We start from the raw sequence: 19,178 nt of genomic DNA on the forward strand, positions 1-19,178 counted from the left end.
TATTTTATGTGATTTTCTTAATGTTATCAATAGACTGCGGATGTTTATGCATTTTCCAATTTTTGTAGTAGAATTTTAAGAAAGTGGAATCATATAAAATCCTATTTTTAATTGGAACAGCTTTTGCAGATCTGAAACGAATAAAAATTGTACAAAATTCTATCGAATTTTATATTCCCGCGTTTTTTATCAATATAAAACTGACATAATATCTCGTACAATACATTTAGTAGTTTATTAAAATATTAAGTACGTTTAGTAATTTATTGAATATGAATTTAATAATGCAACAAACATTTTCAATAGTGGTATTTCGAGTGCAAAGGGTTAATATCGCCATCTCATCACTAATTTTGCGAAATAGAACCATTGTTAATTGTCAAATTAACGATAGGATTTCCCCGAAAAGTTGAACACCTTCCTTCCATCGATTAATCTTTTAGTATCTCGACAACGTGCGCAGGCTATCTTATAAAATAAAAGCGTACGAACAAATGATTATCTACAATCAATATTAATTCAAGGTTCATGGACAGTAGAGTCATCGACGTTTATTTAATTCGCGTGTACATTGAACTCTGCGTGTTCGGTATACCGCTCACAATTATTCAAATAGCAATCTTTTACATCAATAATTGTTATTGATTTATTAGTAAACAAGTGATTTTATGCAATTTAAATAAGTCAAAACATTATAAGAATTCAAAGATACTATTATATTATTTTCAACGTAGTTTCACTCCAGTTCTTAAAATTCGTTTACTTGAAAATTGCATAATCATCCACAGTCTACTAATTACCATGCAGGTGATTCGATTATTTAACTTCGTTGTTATCAGAAACATGAAAACTCGTTCGAGTAATGCATATGTAATAATAATACATGTCTCTGGTAATCTTATTCGGATAAGAGGAGGGGGGACAAATCAGTGAGTCACTGCCAGCATCTCATTGGCAAGAAAGCCGTCAGCCATGCTAGCGAATCTGTGCAGAAATTTCACGTCGAAGGTATCGATCCTTCCACGTGTTGATCCTTTCGCAGCATCCTTGAATAGAGGGAAACGTTTCTCGTCGATGTCCGGTGATCAAAATGCACAGGTACGTGTCATATATCGGGTGCACAGATTAACAGAGACTACAGAAACCGGTACACTGTCTTAACAGGAGGAAAAAGTCAATGTGGACGGCTTCGATATCAATTATGTGAAGGTTGGGACCGGCGATCACCCCGTTTTGCTTCTACCTGGTGCAGCAGGTGAGAAAAATCACGGAACAACCGGCGCACGTCGATCACGTGATCTTTGATCGACGGGGCTCGGCCTCGTGTTATCATTTGATCGTCTAAGCGAAGTAAACAGAGTCGTGCTATTCGACAAAAACACACGAACAATTAATTTTCAAATAGTTTTCGAGGCGTTGATCCATATCAACTTATAAAAATGATTAGAGGAAAACATTAATATTTATTCTCTATGAAATATGAATTTTTATTTTGCATAAACGTGGACTATCTAATCGTGTAACTTTCGGAAAAATTCCGAAATAAATATAGATATTCAGCAAGAACACACGAACAATTAATTTTCAAATATTTTTCAAGGCATGTTGATCCACGTCAACGTATAAAAATTATTAGAGGAAGAAATCAATATTTATTTTTTATAAAAATTCGTATTCTAACTTTCGGAAAAATTATACATATCAACGGAGAGTTTCAGCTGCAAGTTTTGAGATAAATATGGAAGCTATTGTGTCGCAGGCTCGAACTGGACCGACTTCAAGCCCCAGATAGAGGGTCTCGACCGAAAAAAGTTCACCATAGTGGCATGGGACCCGGTGGGCTATGGGAAATCGAGACCCCCGGACAGAACCTTTCCAGATGACTTTTTCAAGCGCGACGCGACTCATGCTCGCAATTTGATGAAGGTCCTCGGATTCCCGAAGTTCTCGTTAGTGGGATGGAGCGACGGTGGCATAACTTCGTTGATACTCGCCGGGACGTTTCCCGAGGACGTTCGGAAGATGGTGGCCGTCGCGGCGAACGCCTACGTGACGCCGCAGGAAGTCGAGATTTACAACAGTGAAGATCGTTTGCTTTATTAGCCTGATCACGAGATTGCGGGACTTCGGGCGAAGTAAAAATTGTCTGCATTGATCGGAAATTGTTTTCCCTCTTCAACATTAAACCTACCGAGCGCTAAAAGCGATTAAAATGTTTTAGCTTACAAGAAAGACAAAATTTTATTTGTTTAGATTTGTCAATCAGTCGAATCAGTTTGCATTTAAACAACTTGAAAGATTTAAAGGATTTAAAAATACTAATGCATCATCTTCACCTTTCTTGCAATTGGTGCAGACTATTTTTATTTCGCATAAAGCGCCTGATGAGTACTGGTCGTTTTCTAAACCAGACGTTTTACAGAGTTCCGGGACATCGATAGCTGGTCGGAGAAGATGCGGGCGCCATTGATAGCGGTCTATGGCGCCGACTATTTCCGAAAGATATGGACTGAATGGGTAGACGCTGTTGTCAGGATCGCGAAGAAACAAAACGGCGATTTGTGCAAGGACTTGCTACCCAAAATTCGATGCCCTACTTTGATTGTTCAAGGGAGCAAGGACCCGATGGTCCTCGCGGAGCATCCTCTCTACCTGAAGGAGCACATCCTCGGGGCCAAGTACGTACTTTTTAGAAGATCTTTCAACAGTAACAGCAATTTTAATCGCGAACGTTCGTTGTTTCCAGGTTGAAGATCTTCGAGAACGGAGCGCACAATTTGCACCTGCGGTACCCTAAGGAGTTCAACGATCTCGTCACCGAATTTTTGACCGAGTAATTGATCTACGAGAAATATACATATGTGTACAGGGTGATTCTGGGAACTGGGACAAGTTACATAATAGTTACATATGCGAGTATATAATTAAAAGTTAAAGAAGAACGGTAACTTGTCTCAGTTCCCAGAATATGTACAGGGGTATAGGGTTGATTTTTCCTTAACGATTAATCAACTGAGGATTTTAGGAAAAGTCCAGGCAGTGCTCGTTTGTAAAAATACTGAATGTACGACGCAGTATGAAGACACTTGCAGTATCTTAAGAAGTTCATCGATCTCATCGCTAGACAGCGGATATTTGATGCATTTATGACAACAATGAATAGAGGTGTAATTTATTTCACTCGAGTTTGTTGCAAATCGGGTAAAAAATGTTGATTTTGTGTAAAGATCCGCTGTCTACTCGTCACCGTATAACCATTGATCCACGGGAAATATATATATGAAATAAATTTGCTGGTACGGCGCATTCTTTTCATAAACCAACATAAAAGTCAGCTGAGGATTCTCGACAGTGAAACATCAAGCGGTGTCCGTTTGTAAGAATGCATGACGCAGCATGGAGGATACACGTGGGCTAAAGATACCGGAATCAAGCCGGAGAAAGGAGCCACGTGGGCGAGATCGTGTCTTTTCGCTTTACTCGGCGACACCTCTCCCGAAAATCTTCCTGCTCGACAATAAACGCCTGCGTTTTTTCTCGACAAACAACGTCATACTAATTCTACACGGAGTGCGTGCGGGAAACTGGTCACGCCGATGCGGATAGTCCTGTTTCAGGCTGATTAGGGGAAACGGCGAGTCGACTGTAAAATAGTGCGATCTACGCGGACGTCAAGGACCGCCCATCCGAAATATCCGCAATGCGCTTCGAACGAAAATCGATCCTCTCCCCCGGCGTTGGCTACGCCCCGAAAGCTTTGCCAGGACACGAAAGAACGCGTAATAAAACCCTACATTTCGCTCGTAAACTTCCAAACGAGACGGTTCTTCGGAAACTGTAAGTGGACTCGAAAAATGTCGACGCTTCGCGGCTTAATTCGCTCCATTTTAATACTTCGTCGGACGCGGGGAGTCGGTAGCGTCGTGTTGAAGAATCAAGATGAAAACGGTGCTCTTCGGTACTGATTAAGTTCTGTCTGGTGACGCAAAACTCGTCTATATAGAATTGAGAAAAAATATTATGACACGTATTTTTTATAGCTGCCGAATATCTCCGAAACTATTACTTTTAACTTTCAAAATCCACTTTGTGTTGTTAAGAATCGGTTTAGACTATAAGATTCGTCATTCGAAGCTGCACAAATTGGATTTTGGAAATTTCGTCTGGGCCTGGTAGTTCCGGAGATATTCAATAAAATGGATTTTTCACCCCGTTAGCATGAATGTCGGCATCTATAAAAAAGATACGTGTAAAATATTTTTTAGAGCTCTAGATCATACCAAAATTTCATTACGGTTGGGTAGCCTCCCTTGTCAATAGCAGCCAATTGCTGCTACATTAAAGAGGAGGCTCTCTTCCGAATGAAATGTTGAGGATGACTTTTTGAAAGGTGTGTAACTGCATTATTAATTAACGAATTTACGACCTGTACATTCAATTAACTTTGTGCATTAAACTTTAGATAGACTGTAACTAAAGAGGCACCGAGTTTGCAGCGCTGCTTTCGAATTAGTACGGGATGAATCCATCGGATCAATACCGGCGGGCCGAGGGTTAGCGTGTAAGGAAGACGCTGAAGAAAGGAACGAGACCTCGCGAAAGAGCCTGATAGAAAGTTGTCTTGTGCCACTTGTTATGTGAGCATCTTTTTAAACCCCGAGCGGGACACCGAGCGTTGTCGCGTTCTCGGTACGAGATGATCGTTTAGAATGCGTACAGAGTGACATTACGTCACCTACGAAATGTGGAAGAGCTGTCACAGTCTGTATAACCCCGTGTAACCCTCGAGATGCGTGTCTCTGTCAGATAACGACGGATGGTTGCGCAAAGGAGGAACCTCCGCGTCCCGCTGGCCTTATCTGATCGAATCGACTGTGACAGAGAGCGAAGATATCTGCGAAATTTTTACAGGGAATTGGCTAATCCTTCGTGGCGAACGGCCGACACAGAAAAAGAAGGATAACGTATACAGGGCGATTCTGGGAACTGGGACAAGTTACTCTTGTTTAATTAAGAATTGTCATAATACGTCCTCACCTCCAGGTGCAATTGCACATTATTCTTTACTGTCTAATCTTTTATTATCCTACGTATAAAAATAATAACCCAAGGTCATCGAAATCTCAGTACTTTGCGAGATATTTGACATCTTGTGTCAGAGTAAACGCGGCATTAGTTCCTATTTGCACAGGGCCCCGCAAAATACAACGCCAGTCATGCTTTTACACGTAGCATGATAAAGGGAGCGATTGGTTTAACAGAAAAATTGGGTTGCATTAGAGAATAAAGTGCAATTGCAGCCGGCGGGTGCACCGGTGTATCCACATAAATAATCAGGTCATAGGAAGTTAGCACGATTATGACATACGATTTATTCCTCTATTACTTTCCTTCTATTTTCACTTTAAAAAAGAGCAGCAACTTGTCCCAGTTCCCAGAATCACCCTGTATAATGCGTCGGGTGTGGCCAAATATGGCCAGACTACTTCGCGATTCGATCACGTAAACCTGTCCTTATTCTTTTCGTTCTTTCCACGATAGCGTCGGCTCTCTTTCTCTTTCCGATGGTGGATGCGTCGCGAGAGGCTTTGCGACACTGGTATAACCTTTATCCCTGCAGGAATCCCGTAGAAAGCCGAATTGTTCCAGAAACAAGAGCAACGCGACCGCGTTTAATGAGGCGGACGAAAATCCGGAGCGATGCGAGAGCCGCCAGCAAAAATACATATTTATGTACCCACATACGCGATCGTACGTGACAAGCGCGTGTACCTTCAGCGAAAAGGACGATCCTTTCTCCGCCATCGACTGACCCATTACCGTACACAATTTCCCGAAACAAACACGCCGCGTACGTTCCGTAAGAAGCAATCGCGAATTTTCTTTCGGTCAAACGCGACGCCGGTATGCAAATGCCCGTCCCGTTATGGAGCTGCGCGATGGCGTGTACGCGATGACATCATTCCCGAGACGTTACTTAATATCCAGACTACGAGATTCGTCGACCGAAACGTTCTCCGGAATATATACAACAAAGACTTCGACGATTTTGTTCAGATGATGGAAGAACAAGAAAAAGGGACAAGAACGAGAGGAGAGAAGGAGCGCGATGAGTCACACAATCAGATTTCGAGCCTACCGTTATCGACTCGATCCTCTTTGGCCACGCGGCTCCGCGACGGCGACGACGTATCCCGCCCGGTGTCCTCTCGAGTAGAAAACGACACCATTTACGGTAGCTTGCGCCTCCGTTGTTGATCGTTTTCGATTCTGTATCGCGCGAGATCGGTCGAGAAAGTGGCCGCGCGTCAAAATCTTGGCCTCGATACCAGCCCTTACTCGCCGGTCATCGGGAGCCGGTCATCCGGATCCCCTAAAGCGCATTACGTCGCGGTACAAGCGGATTGTAGCGCCAGTCGACGTAGAACAAGAGGATTCTACTTATTCTAGAAGGAGAGTCTTTTAGCGTCAATTATCTGGAACAAGAGGGTTCATTGCGGAACAAGAAGACCCGCCTTCTAGCCAGAATTCAGCATCGTTTGGCCATGCGTTCAGCACACAATAGCCCCTATATGTATAGAGTGTACTGCAGGGGTGACCATTAAAGCTTGACAGGTTGGACCAGCGCGCAACCCTGGGTGCCAGCTCCAGTTCTCCGCAATTAAGACATGTCAACGGCGATGTACACGCGCTTGCAAAAATATTTGCACGCATCCAACGTGCACGACATCCTAGGGATCAATTTTGTCCGCAGCGCTGGCCATTAAAGGGCCACGCAAACGAACATCGCGTGGGACCAACTTTAAAGGGCAGTTTTCTGCGGTCTCTTTCGTACGGTACCAATTACATCCTGGTTTTATTAGGTGAACGCTTTAAAAGTGAAATCGAAAGTATTCTTGGCGAAAATTGACACCTACAATACATAAGATTTTAACCCGGCGTTGGTAAGGTGGGAAAATGTATCGTAAGTGGTAAGGTGGGGTCTCACAGTCCCCCGAAATAATATATTCTATTATAGAAATAAATACCTTTTTCATAAATATAAGATTAGGTATTGTTTAAGAGGCTTGTAATTTATCAGAGTAAAAACGCAGTTCCACGAAATTAAATTTTTATTATTCAAAAATACTTGACAACTGTCACGCGTTGTTACAATGTTACGATCAATCTAAAATCTCTGTGGTCTGTGAGTCCCCACCTAACTAGCGCCGGGTTAAAACACGGGAAAGATATTACACCACACCATTTAGTACCAATTGGTGAATTATCTGAGGAAGCTCAGGAAACCAAGAATAAGGATTACAGTACTATAGTACCAGAAAAAGTTCTCGAAAAGAGCAAAACTAACTTAATTTCTCCTGACGATCACATGCCAACATTTCGTAAGGAAAGAAGAAAGAATATAATTAAAACATGCCCAGAAGAAATGACTAATTTATCGAACGTTCCTGGAAATGAAAATTTAGTTGCCTATTAAAGGGGCACGCGTTCATCGCGTGGGACCAATTTCGAGGGGTGGTTTTCTGCAATTAAGCTCCACCCACAACAACGTGCATGACACCTTCGGGATCGATTCCGACTGCGATTGATTTCGCCATGAAAGAGGCACACAAACGCTGATCGCGTGGGACCAGCTACCTCGGGGCCAGGTTTCAGCAGCCGGGACGGTGTACACACGCTCACGAAAATATTTAGACGTATCCGGCGAGCACGACATCCTCGGGATCAATAAAAGTTGAGGCGGGGCAAGGCCTGGCTCGTCGTTCCGACTCGGTTCTCCCGACTCGACATTGACGGCCAGCTTCAAAACGCTCCAACGATCAGCACACACCACTTTCCTTCGCCATCGCGATCGATACACGCGTGCGATCGATGCAACAGCGACCACCTCACCGGAAATGCTTCCCCAGCCGTATCCCTCGGTTTTCCCTCCGAATCACGATCGAACGCGGTTTCACGGTGGAAACACAACTTTCCCGATCGTGTGCGACGCGCGATTCGGAAAATCACCGTGTTTCGCCGTGAAGGTCGATAACATCGCGACTTTGCCACCCCGGGCTGACATGCGTAGACTATGTTGCGTTTGTTTCCGATAGCCAACGCCCACTGTCGATCGCGTTAATTGACAAGGCTCGCGAATTCCGTATATATCGGAGAATGCCAACCGTGAATGCTACTAGAGCGACGATCATGTTAAATATTCCCCCTGTCAGCCGACGCCGACGTCGTCGAGCCTCGTCGACGCCAGCAGAATCGTCGAGTGCAGGTATAGAGCTGCAGAAATTCGATCGGTGACGACGTGACGACGATAGTCGCCCTTATCTCTAGAACAAAGGTGATAGCGGCCGATTTACAAGATACCGAGCCGACCACGTTATTCAATCTCCTGGCAGCCGATCGCGGAAAGTCGTTTGTTGTTATGCCGAAAGATTATCAACACGTTATCTCGATTTCTCTAGAATTTTGGAAAATCCATGACTAAGAACTTCGGGAATATTGCGTAAAAGATTTATGAGCTTCCTTTCCGCACAGACTAATTAATGAGAAGCCTATTAATAGATTCGTGACCATGCTATGAAAGAATATATGTACGAAGTATGAAATTTCACTGCGTAGATTTTCTGTTTACTATCTACTCTGATCGATAACCACCTAATCTTCGCGTTGTTTGTTTAGAGCGAGTATCGAGACCCAGCGTCGAGTGCCATTTGCATTTTCTCACTGGAAATTCTGTAGCTATTGGCCAACTCGATGTTCAAAGATCTGGGACACTTTCGCGATCACTAGAAAGCGGATTTTACGCGTTTATGGCGAAAATGAGTGAGTACAGTAAGAGTATTAATTAATGCATTGTTTTTGGTGTTCTTCGAAATTGATGCAGATAATTCTTATCGGAAGAATATCTGCACTAGTTCCTACAATTCTAGATTGATCGTCGATCGTCATTACGCTGGATGTCAACGAGACGAGCCTTTTTTTCTTTAGGTCGCAAGGAACACGCTCGACGTCTCCGTTTAAATTGGCCGTGATGTCACCGAGCGTTTATACACTCGCGGAGTCGTTTAATGGCACTGCCAACGAAGGACAATGAGAGTAGAGCTAATCTAGTCGAGCGTGTCCTCTTGAATCGATACCGTGCCACGTAGAGGCCTCTATCCTCTATTCGTCGTTGAAACCGATCCGCATGGGCCGCGAACCACGGCAAACTTGAAACACGCGGTGGCCGTGCAGTCGCTCTTGCTAGATTACCAAAGACAAATAGAGCAAATAGATAAAAAAACAAAGCGCGATGAAAGTCGGCAAACGTGTTAAAATAACATTGAAAATCCTCGAAAATATTTCTCATTAAATCTTGTTATTTTGATAAGGCAACATGTGAATATTATTGATTTTTTGGCTCGGTACGTTCAGTTTCAAACGCCATTGAAAATCTCCGAAAATCCTCAAAAATGTCTACAGGGTGAATCACGAATCGTGATTTTTTTAACAGACACAACACGGCTTCGAGAGAGTCTTCCGCGTGATTATAGCAAATTTTTTGCTTTTTTGATACTTACCGAATTCGTCTTGAAATCCTCTAACAGATAGGCGCAAAAAATTGGAGGTGACCTTGCAAAAAAATAAAGAAAGAGTTGCCAAAAAATGTGCTGTAATCACATGTGAAAGTTCGAAGTAACTTTTCGAGGCGAATACTCAAGTGTGCGCGGCTCCAATGTAAATATACACGGAGGATAAAATGAGGCCCGGTGTCCCTAAAAGAATGCGAGCCGGTTCCGGTGTATAACGAGCGAAACAGCCGCATCGGTTCGATCGCGCGACTGACCGGGAGTGTTCACCTCCCGGTGGAGTACTCTCTGTTCTTCTCTGAAATGTAATTCACGTCGATAATAATCCCGATCCCCGGTTACGGCGGGCCCGTTACCCGGTGCACCTACCTTGTGTCTATCAGCCCGAGACTGGTGCTCGGCTGTGTGTAGGTGCGCGACCATAAGCGTGGATGAGCGCGCGGGCGTCGCACACGATCGCGACCGGCTCTTTTTTTCTTTTTCCTCATGCCTTTTTTTTCGGGACGAAGAGTGAGTGATCCATACATGGTAACGGCGAGAAGACTGGCTTACACGTTGCAATCCGTAATCCACCCTACCTGTGCACTCCTGTCCCGACTCGTTCGCGAGCCGTGCCCGCTTGCCCGAACACGTCCTGCCAGCCTCGTGTTCAACCGCATGCATGCACACACCTCTCTGCATAGAGACTGCATCTGTATCCGCCCCGACTGCCGGTTAATAAGTGCAGTTTCGCAGCCAGATCACTGGCCACGGGATATCCTGCGGTTTTTAAATCGGTAAAGATGATCATGTGGGTCCTCACCGATCTCGGAGTCCTTGATTTGTGTTATAAAACTCGACATTTCGAATAACTGTTCCTGAGATATTAACAAAAATCTTGGAAAGGCCTCGTTCGTTAGTTAAGTGCTCATTGATGGAAGATAAAATAATTTTTCTAGAGCTAAAATATTCCATATAATTTTTACCGAGGCATTTTTATAAAGTAGCTCCTCTTTTTTGTAAGGTTTGTAATTTTATAAGGCGATTGTTAGGGGTGGTTTCGTGAAGAATTTCACGTCTCGTCTGCTGTAAGATGCTCTCGATTAAACCCGCAATATTTGGGTGGGCGTGTACGACAGTGACTCACGTATCGACTTTTCTTCCGGACAGGTAGGGATAGGCGGGGGTAGGTTTAAGGCGAGCCATAGGTAAGGGAGGAAAAGACCGCAATGAGGTAACCATTTGTACACCGCACGCAAGTGGCAAATATTTCGCGCACCCTATAATGCCACAGGATTTTCATAATTATACGAAAAAGTTTAAATCTCTCTAATTTCCTCGAGATTTCTTAAATACGCCTATTAACATTCTAGTTATTCTTGACGCGAATGCGTAAAATTTGCAGTCTAGTCATTAATGTGTTAACCCTCGCGTAGACACCGGACACGCGCATTTGCCACGTTTCCTCTAACAATTTTCCATGTTGTTAGCTCAATTTATCTGTTTAACCCCTTTGAGAAGGGTTTTTGTCGTAAATGCATATAATCCAGTTTAGTAATTATTCCAGTAGTTAGCCATTCTAGTTATTAATACACTCTACATTTCTAATGCGAAGCCATTAAGCTATAGCGAGGAATAACCTAACCATTTTATTTATTCAAGTCTACAGGAGTGAGCTATCTTTATTTCCAAAAGAAATTTATTTTTAAGAAGGCTGCTATTTGTTGGGGTCCGAATTGACCCTGGCAACGTTTTCCCAAACTGCTGAAACAGTTTCCAAAGGAATTGCTATTATTTTTCAATTTCTAATGCGAGGAAACACCTAACAATTTTATTAATTCCAGTTTACAGGAGGTATTAGCTATCTCTATTTTCAAAAGCAATTTATTTCCGAAAAGTCTGCTGCTTGTTGGGGTCTGAATTGACCCTAGCAACATACTCTAAAACCGCAGAAGCCGCTTCCAAAGGAATTGATTCGCTACTGTAACAAAGGTTCCGCAGTTTCAGCGACAACCGAGTCGCATCGATTTCTCGGTACCATCATAAACGAACTCAGGAATCATCGACATTCCGTACAACTCCATCAATGATTTCTTCCGCAAACAGGCTACTGAAATTCCGTGCAACCACGCCCGGAAATCGATGAGAGTTGTCGGGTATTACTCTGGCAACAATATAGACGATCCGTAGAATATTAATGATTCGCGAAACAATGATGGCAAGGAACGGTGCGGATGCGAGCGGTTTAAATCAATGTTTTTCGTGGTGCTCGGTTACATCGTCCGAAAAAGAGGTCGGTGTTCGTGGGCCGTGGATTCGCGTGGTCCTCTCTCGGGTCGGGCTTTTGGCGGATCGAAAATTTTCAACAATGTCGCGTCGATTGGTCGGTAGCCGTGGGAGCAGTTGGCAACGCCGCGACGCGGCGCGCCGGCTCGTTGGAACGGTGGTGGTATCCCAACCAATCAGATTCCTCGGCGTCGTATCCCCTCCTTGCCCCGCCGCGCTCCGGTCGAAGCTTGAAAATCTGTAACGGACGCCGGTGCCAGGGCATATTCGTTTCTGGGCTCTCGTGACGAGTTAGCGTGCGTCCCTTGTTCGTTCAGTACAATCAGCAGCGAGTTTCGAGAAACGGTCACCGACAAACCGACAACAGCAACATGAGGGAAATCGTACACATCCAAGCCGGCCAGTGCGGAAACCAAATTGGCGCAAAGGTGAGTGAACGAAAAAGAGATCTACGTCGCGGAACCTCGTGCAACGTGAACGCCACTTTTGTCCGAGATACCTTCCCGAAAGAGTTCCCTGTATCATTAGATTCATTTATTCCCAACCTTCCATACGAGATTTCGCAATTTCTTCGATTACCGAGATAAAGACCGTCGGGGTGGGAGGGGTGATCGAGAAATATCAGGAGATATTGTTAGACCGTGGGTACGCCATCTTTCCGAACGAGACCTTCTCGAAAACGGCCAGCGGACGTTCGTTATCTCGCGAGGGTATACTGTTCGCCGGAGGGAAAGGGGTGCGGGATCGCGACACAAAGATCTCGTCCAAGTCGGGGAAAAAAAGTCTTGTTCGGTCGAAGACCTGTCATGGCGACAGAAGTAACGCCGGCCGGCGAGTATGCTAACGGTTTTTTCCGGTGAGGCGCCGTCGACGCGAACGTGGCGTTGTCGTCAAGCGTACGTTGCGCCCTTGTTCCCAGTTCTGCTCGTTCGAATTTTTCCTTTGAAATTCGAACGAGGAGATCACTTCACGGCGGGTTTTCATTGGAAAATCTAGAAAATTATTTCCATCGAACGATTCGCGTCTGCTGGGTGTGGCTGTCTCCGGGCGTCGAAATACACCGGCTTGATGCGGCAGTAGAATCGAACGATTGCGCGCGCATTCGGTTCTCTTTCTCTTTTCCTCTCGCCGGTCCTTGCTCTCCGTCTCTCTCTATCTTACGGCCTGCTCTTTTTCTCTCTTCGGTCGCTCCCGTCACTTTGCGTTTTTCCTACACAGACTTGCAGACATGCGCCATTATTCACTCGCTATTCGAAACGACTGTTTTTTTTTCGCTTGTTTTCCCGACGGAGATTGACGTTTACAGATGGTTCAGCTTCGTTGAAAAATGGTATTACTGCTGGTGAATCATGGAGCGTGGATTCTTTCTATTTGCTTCTGAAAATAGCAGAAATTGTTTCCTGTATAGTTTTCTAGTCATTTGTATTGTGTTTAAGGAGAATTAGTCGCTGCTGATTGATAGGTGCAATGTAGAGTAATTATTATTATATGGACTGATTGCTCCAGTAGGCGGCCATTTAAGGCCTGTGGTCGGCCATCTTGAGCGATGTTGTTATTATTAATGTATTTCGAAAGTTTTTGTTCGTGGGATTGATCATTATTGTACTGTTTTACATCAATAGGAGTTAATTAATAGCGATCTCTTTTTTAAGCAGCTGGCAAGAATTAAGGCCAATTAGGCTAAATTTTAATTTACTAAAATTCAGAAAAATTTTATATACTAGAATTATTGTCTGTAAATTAAAAAATTTCTTAAATTAAATCGTTTCGGACATTTGTACTCATTTAAATCTGTAGGAGTTAATTAATAGCTATCTCGTTATCTTTTCTGATCAGCTGGTAAGAATTAAGGCCAATTAGCCTAAATCTCAATTTACCCGTCAGCTCCGTAAAATTCAGAAACTAAATCTACCACTGCCGGTCAAATAATCAGTTTTATATCTTTCATTTTACAATTATTTCATTTATGAAGTTGCTTACACGGAAATTGATTCGATAAATTTCATTGTCCAAGCACATATTGTAATAAAAATTGCACAAAATATAAATAAATAGAATCTTGTCATTTTTACAAGCTAAACCATCTTGATCGCTTTTTGTGCCCTGCATATTTAGTCTTAATAAAAATTGGGGGCTAGAAAATTGTTGCAACAGTATATTCTAAATTAGAACATTTTAACTTTGAGAAAATACTTTAAATTCGCGGGTCAGGTGCACTATTGCGGTACAAATGAAAAAAACGCGGCGCAGCTAGCAAGTTATCGCACGTCATCTTACAGCTCGTGGTCATACCACGATATTATATAATATAGACAATTATCACGGGAACTGGCTCGGGAGATTGGGGTACGATCTACTGTCTGTAGTCACGCTCTCATAGTTTTCAAGGTTGCTTCATTGAGTCAACGTCCGCTTCTCTGGTTAGCTGCTTCTTCGTCTATTGACGCGATATCGATTTTCAATCCGAGAGCGAATATTTCTCACAAGCCTGTACTCCGATATCTGGCGTTCTATCCTAGTGGTAAGATCTGGAAAGAGAGCTCGAGTTGTGTAACGATTACAACTCGGTCCATTCAGGGATCCTGGGGTCCAAGGACATCGAGTCTTGCGTGGCACAGCGAGAAACGCATCCAAATAAAGAAAGACACGATATCCTCTTCGTCTCTCACCTCGGCCTGATTCAGGCTATCGATCGCGTTGCAGTGATAGTTTTCGAATTAGTCGCGAAACATTGTTGCATTCCGAGGATTTGGTATGTGGAATATGTTGACGGTATTTTATCGATGAACGTATACAGTCAACATCTGTCCGGAGGCCATCTGCCAGATAGATCGTTCTGGAGGGTCGCAAAGAAAGGAGTCGTAGAGCAGCTGCTAGGGGGAAAGCAAATTGTCGTTCCGTTACTAACTAGCGGCGCCGCCATTTTATTGCTTTTCCAGAAGATTCGTTCTCTTCGTCGTCGCCCAGCGTTCACATTATTTTACTGTGGACCGCGGTGTGGGCGCACTAATTAATTTTCAATTTTTCTCTATTTTCATAATTGTGTAATTTATACTTTCTAGTAGATATCTAGTACATGATCTCACTTGCGACTATTTTGATGAGTTTATAAAAATAACGAGAATGTGTCTATCTCCAAATATTTACTTTTTACAATTTTTGTGCTCATATTTGTGAAAGTAGTCTAAATGAAAATTAAAAAAAAGAGTTTATCAGTTATTTCACATCGCACTATTTTAAACGAAATTAATTCAATGTAATTTTTACGATATTGTCAAAAACGAACCGTTATTTCAACATTATATGGAATTCATTCAGTGTTTATATCCCTTTCCTTTAACTTAGACCATTTTCATAATCATGTGCACTATCCGAAGAATTTTGATGCATTCCAAAATGTTGTATCGCTATGAAAACAACAACCGGAAAAGAAATAAGGTTCTGAATGGGCGGTGGCGCCTACGGTTCGGTATAAGTGTCCCGAGATGTCCCCCGAATTTCTCCCGTCGAGTAAACAAGGCCAGGAAAGTGCATGAATCGCGGTCCGAATTGTGTTATGGTAATTGCGCCGGGTTCGGTGTGTTAGTCTTCGTTTCTATATATAGCGATGACATTGGTGACTCATATCTCGCTACAGCAATACATGTACATTGCGTGTACAGGTAGGGAATGGTGGGAGGTAACAGGGCTGGGCGATCTTAGCTTCCCACTAACGATATTCATATATGGTCACACCGCTCGATACAGGCGTCGTTTCCATGTAGGACGTCGCGTTATATCACGTAGGCGTTCGCGATCGGCCAAATTCACCGGATCGAGCAATTACCCAACGATAGTCGTCGAGCGAGTAGAACATGTCGTCTCGATGGATGCTGTCTATCGATAGCAGACTCACGTTTCGACCTATGATAACGTCGCACGTGTTGAGTAATCAAGATGTAACAAGATAACGGACCCAGCTGTTCCGAACAGTCTGCTTCGTATATGTAAATAATTAACAAGCACTTAGCTCTCTGTTCGAGACTGCATTTCACCCTTTGCAGTCGGCGCTCTATTTTAACTGGAAAATTAACATTTCTTCTGACCTAGAATAATCCCATTGTACACGATTTTTTAAAAAAATTGATGTAACACCTACTCCAATACTTCAATGTTTAGTAATTGATTAGTTACCAACGTATTTAATAATCTAAACTATATTTTGCATAATGGTACAGCAATTTTTAGTGACTCTGAGTCACCACTCGCGTGCTAAGGGTTCTAGATTTTTTATTTTGCAATTATTGAAATCATAAAGATAGGAATTGATTGAACACATTTTTTATCCCACTACATATTATAATAAAAATTGCAGGAAATATAAATAAATTGAATCTCGTCACTTTTGATCTCCGAATAAATTGGGCCCAGTGCAAGACGTTGCACCTGGTAAAATTCGTCTCGGCGAAATTAATTAATTCGAGCGCACAATTAGTCATCCAATTAGAAGCCACAGAGTATCCAGCTCGCGTTCGATCGAATCTAGACGGTTTCTCGACTAAAAATAATTGCGCCGGATGCAAACTTAGCTGGCGAACTAACAGCTGTTCGGGTTCTTCCGTTTAATCAAATCCTCGCAGGCCGTGGTTCTCCAAACAAAAATAATGGAACGAGAACGCGCTTAGGCTACCTGTCCGATAGAGCTCTTGCATGTACGCGGCATTCGTCGGCGTGATATCCAGAAATACACACTCGGGGCGGGTCTTTGAACTATAGGGAAGAGAGTATACTCTAGGCAGAGCGGAGAAGAGACCAGTGCATCGCGCTGCTTCGCTGCATTTTCGTGTTATGCGTTCGTTCGCGTCCAAGTATAAACCACGAAGAGGTGTACCGTGGTGAAACGAAACGCGCCGCGTGTTTGATATAATTAATCTCGTTCGAGCATAGTCGCCGCCGTCTCGTGCACGATAGAGAAAGAATGCAGACTAAACGCAAACGTGGTCAGGAAAGAGGAAGGAACTCCCTTGTTCGTCCCGCGAGAGAGAGAGATCTTAATGAACGTGTGCGTATTACGAGTAATTACACGCGAGCTATTCAACGTGCGAGGTCGTCGAACCGCGTTCCTCGGTCGATACCACGGAAGACTGGAAACGGATGCGAGGATAATCGCGAAGAGAAAGCGTCGCGTCGACACACGGGAATCATCGTATCCATCGTTCTTCTTCCCTGCACATTCCCGATCCCAATGCCAACTGAATGATCCCATGGCCCGCTACCGTTATAAAATGGACACTTCGCGAGGATCGTTGCCTTGCTTCTCCAACGGGTAACTATTATTAACGCTCCGGTGCACGGGTGGGGCTCACAGGGTCGACCAGACTCGATCCTTTCAACCTGACGTGTCAAGAATCAATTTCCATAGCCGATAGTCCTTGAATTGTCTATTATCCCCCCACCCGAGCACTCGAACTGTTAATACAATCCGCTTTCCGAGTTCTGTGTATTAATAAATGTGTTGTTTTGCAGTTTTGGGAAATAATCAGCGACGAGCATGGCATCGACCCGACTGGCACCTACCACGGTGACTCGGACCTGCAATTGGAGCGCATCAACGTGTACTACAATGAGGCCTCCGGTGGCAAATACGTGCCACGAGCCATCCTCGTCGACTTGGAGCCAGGCACCATGGACTCTGTTCGTTCGGGACCTTTCGGACAGATCTTCAGACCCGACAACTTCGTGTTCGGCCAGTCCGGCGCTGGCAACAACTGGGCGAAGGGTCACTACACCGAGGGCGCGGAATTGGTTGACTCCGTGCTCGACGTGGTGAGAAAGGAGGCGGAGAGCTGCGACTGTCTGCAAGGATTCCAGCTGACCCACTCTCTCGGTGGTGGTACCGGGTCTGGTATGGGTACTCTGCTGATCTCGAAGATCCGCGAGGAATACCCCGACAGAATCATGAACACATACTCCGTCGTCCCGTCGCCGAAAGTATCGGACACCGTCGTCGAACCGTACAACGCCACCCTCTCCGTTCACCAGCTCGTCGAGAACACGGACGAAACATACTGCATTGACAACGAGGCCCTCTACGATATTTGCTTCCGCACTCTGAAACTGTCGACACCCACCTACGGTGACCTGAACCATCTCGTATCCCTCACAATGTCCGGCGTGACCACCTGCCTCAGGTTCCCCGGTCAGCTGAACGCTGACTTGAGGAAACTCGCCGTAAACATGGTACCGTTCCCGCGTCTCCACTTCTTCATGCCAGGATTCGCTCCTCTAACGTCCCGCGGCAGCCAACAGTACAGAGCACTCTCTGTGCCCGAGCTCACCCAACAGATGTTCGACGCGAAGAACATGATGGCCGCCTGCGATCCCAGACACGGAAGGTACCTCACCGTCGCCGCCATCTTCCGTGGCAGGATGTCGATGAAGGAGGTCGACGAGCAGATGCTCAACATCCAGAACAAGAACAGCTCGTACTTCGTCGAATGGATCCCGAACAACGTGAAGACAGCCGTCTGCGACATTCCACCGCGCGGATTGAAAATGTCCGCGACGTTCATCGGTAACTCGACCGCCATCCAAGAGCTGTTCAAGCGAATCTCCGAGCAGTTCACCGCCATGTTCAGGAGAAAGGCTTTCCTCCATTGGTACACCGGCGAGGGCATGGACGAGATGGAATTCACTGAGGCCGAGTCGAACATGAACGATCTGGTCTCCGAATACCAGCAATACCAGGAAGCCACCGCTGACGAGGACGCAGAGTTCGACGAGGAGCAGGAAGCCGAGATCGAAGAGAACTAAACAGACTTGAGATCCAAAACGACTTGCTGCCACACCGCCCCCCGTCCCCCCCCCCCTCGTTATCTTCTTTCTATTCTCTCGTACTGCTTCTTAACTCTGCGTTGTACCCGAGTCCCTCGTCCCCTGGATTTTTTATTTCTTTTTTACAGACTGTTCTTTCCACCATGGCAATTTCAAGGCGCACCTCATACCTCTACCCCGATCGATTACTTTCAGTAACTCGCTAAATAATTGGAGAGATTAATTAATTATCGTCGTTCTATGCAGTCTCCCTCTCGTGTCCTCTACCGTCCCCCCTTTTTTTGTCTCTTTCTACGTTTCTCTTTCGATTTTACTGTTTGCGAGGTGCGTCTCTCTGTATCCAGTGTATAACCGCTGTCGGCGGTCACCACCGTTTATAAATAAATTATTATGATATAAGCGTATGTTTTATAAGAACCCCAAATTTATACTAGCCTTATAAGTGAACGCATCAGACGATTGGTTTTGTATTTATGAAAGTACCATTGTAGATCTGAATAAACTGGATCATTCAATACCACAAATACCAATGAA

The 19,178-nt window shown here is 44.4% G+C and overlaps 3 protein-coding genes across 3 annotated transcripts; 2 read left to right on the forward strand and 1 right to left on the reverse strand.

Annotated features, from left to right (window-relative positions):
- Window positions 1-198: 198 nt before the first annotated feature.
- Window positions 199-3,289, forward strand: LOC143217145 (serine hydrolase BPHL). The gene is made up of 6 exons (XM_076440953.1): window positions 199-1,098; window positions 1,165-1,255; window positions 1,760-2,080; window positions 2,423-2,678; window positions 2,747-2,833; window positions 3,026-3,289. Exons 1-6 carry the CDS (start codon window positions 973-975, stop codon window positions 3,051-3,053), a joined length of 909 nt encoding a protein of 302 aa, XP_076297068.1. The 5' UTR covers window positions 199-972; the 3' UTR covers window positions 3,054-3,289.
- Window positions 3,262-10,704, reverse strand: LOC143217148 (uncharacterized). The gene is made up of 2 exons (XM_076440959.1): window positions 9,936-10,704; window positions 3,262-9,864 (listed from the first exon to the last, which is right to left on the reverse strand). Exons 1-2 carry the CDS (start codon window positions 10,245-10,247, stop codon window positions 9,694-9,696), a joined length of 483 nt encoding a protein of 160 aa, XP_076297074.1. The 5' UTR covers window positions 10,248-10,704; the 3' UTR covers window positions 3,262-9,693.
- Window positions 10,705-12,076: 1,372 nt separating this feature from the next.
- LOC143217143 (tubulin beta-1 chain) lies at window positions 12,077-19,043 on the forward strand. The gene is made up of 2 exons (XM_076440950.1): window positions 12,077-12,259; window positions 17,337-19,043. Exons 1-2 carry the CDS (start codon window positions 12,203-12,205, stop codon window positions 18,621-18,623), a joined length of 1,344 nt encoding a protein of 447 aa, XP_076297065.1. The 5' UTR covers window positions 12,077-12,202; the 3' UTR covers window positions 18,624-19,043.
- Window positions 19,044-19,178: the final 135 nt, after the last annotated feature.

The sequence above is a fragment of the Lasioglossum baleicum genome, chromosome 16 (assembly GCF_051020765.1).
Source record: "Lasioglossum baleicum chromosome 16, iyLasBale1, whole genome shotgun sequence".
Lineage (NCBI taxonomy): Eukaryota > Metazoa > Arthropoda > Insecta > Hymenoptera > Halictidae > Lasioglossum > Lasioglossum baleicum.

Excerpts from the sequence above, each read along its gene's own strand:
- LOC143217143 (XM_076440950.1), top strand. The coding sequence starts at position 12,203 with ATGAGGGAAATCGTACACATCCAAGCCGGCCAGTGCGGAAACCAAATT. Across the intron at positions 12,260-17,336 it reads GAAACCAAATTGGCGCAAAG|TTTTGGGAAATAATCAGCGA; the intron begins GTGAGTGAACGA and ends GTTGTTTTGCAG.
- LOC143217148 (XM_076440959.1), bottom strand. The coding sequence starts at position 10,247 with ATGCAGAGAGGTGTGTGCATGCATGCGGTTGAACACGAGGCTGGCAGG. Across the intron at positions 9,865-9,935 it reads CTCGGGCTGATAGACACAAG|AGAAGAACAGAGAGTACTCC; the intron begins GTAGGTGCACCG and ends ATTACATTTCAG.
- LOC143217145 (XM_076440953.1), top strand. The coding sequence starts at position 973 with ATGCTAGCGAATCTGTGCAGAAATTTCACGTCGAAGGTATCGATCCTT. Across the intron at positions 2,679-2,746 it reads GAGCACATCCTCGGGGCCAA|GTTGAAGATCTTCGAGAACG; the intron begins GTACGTACTTTT and ends CGTTGTTTCCAG. Across the intron at positions 2,834-3,025 it reads GTCACCGAATTTTTGACCGA|GAAAAGTCCAGGCAGTGCTC; the intron begins GTAATTGATCTA and ends TGAGGATTTTAG.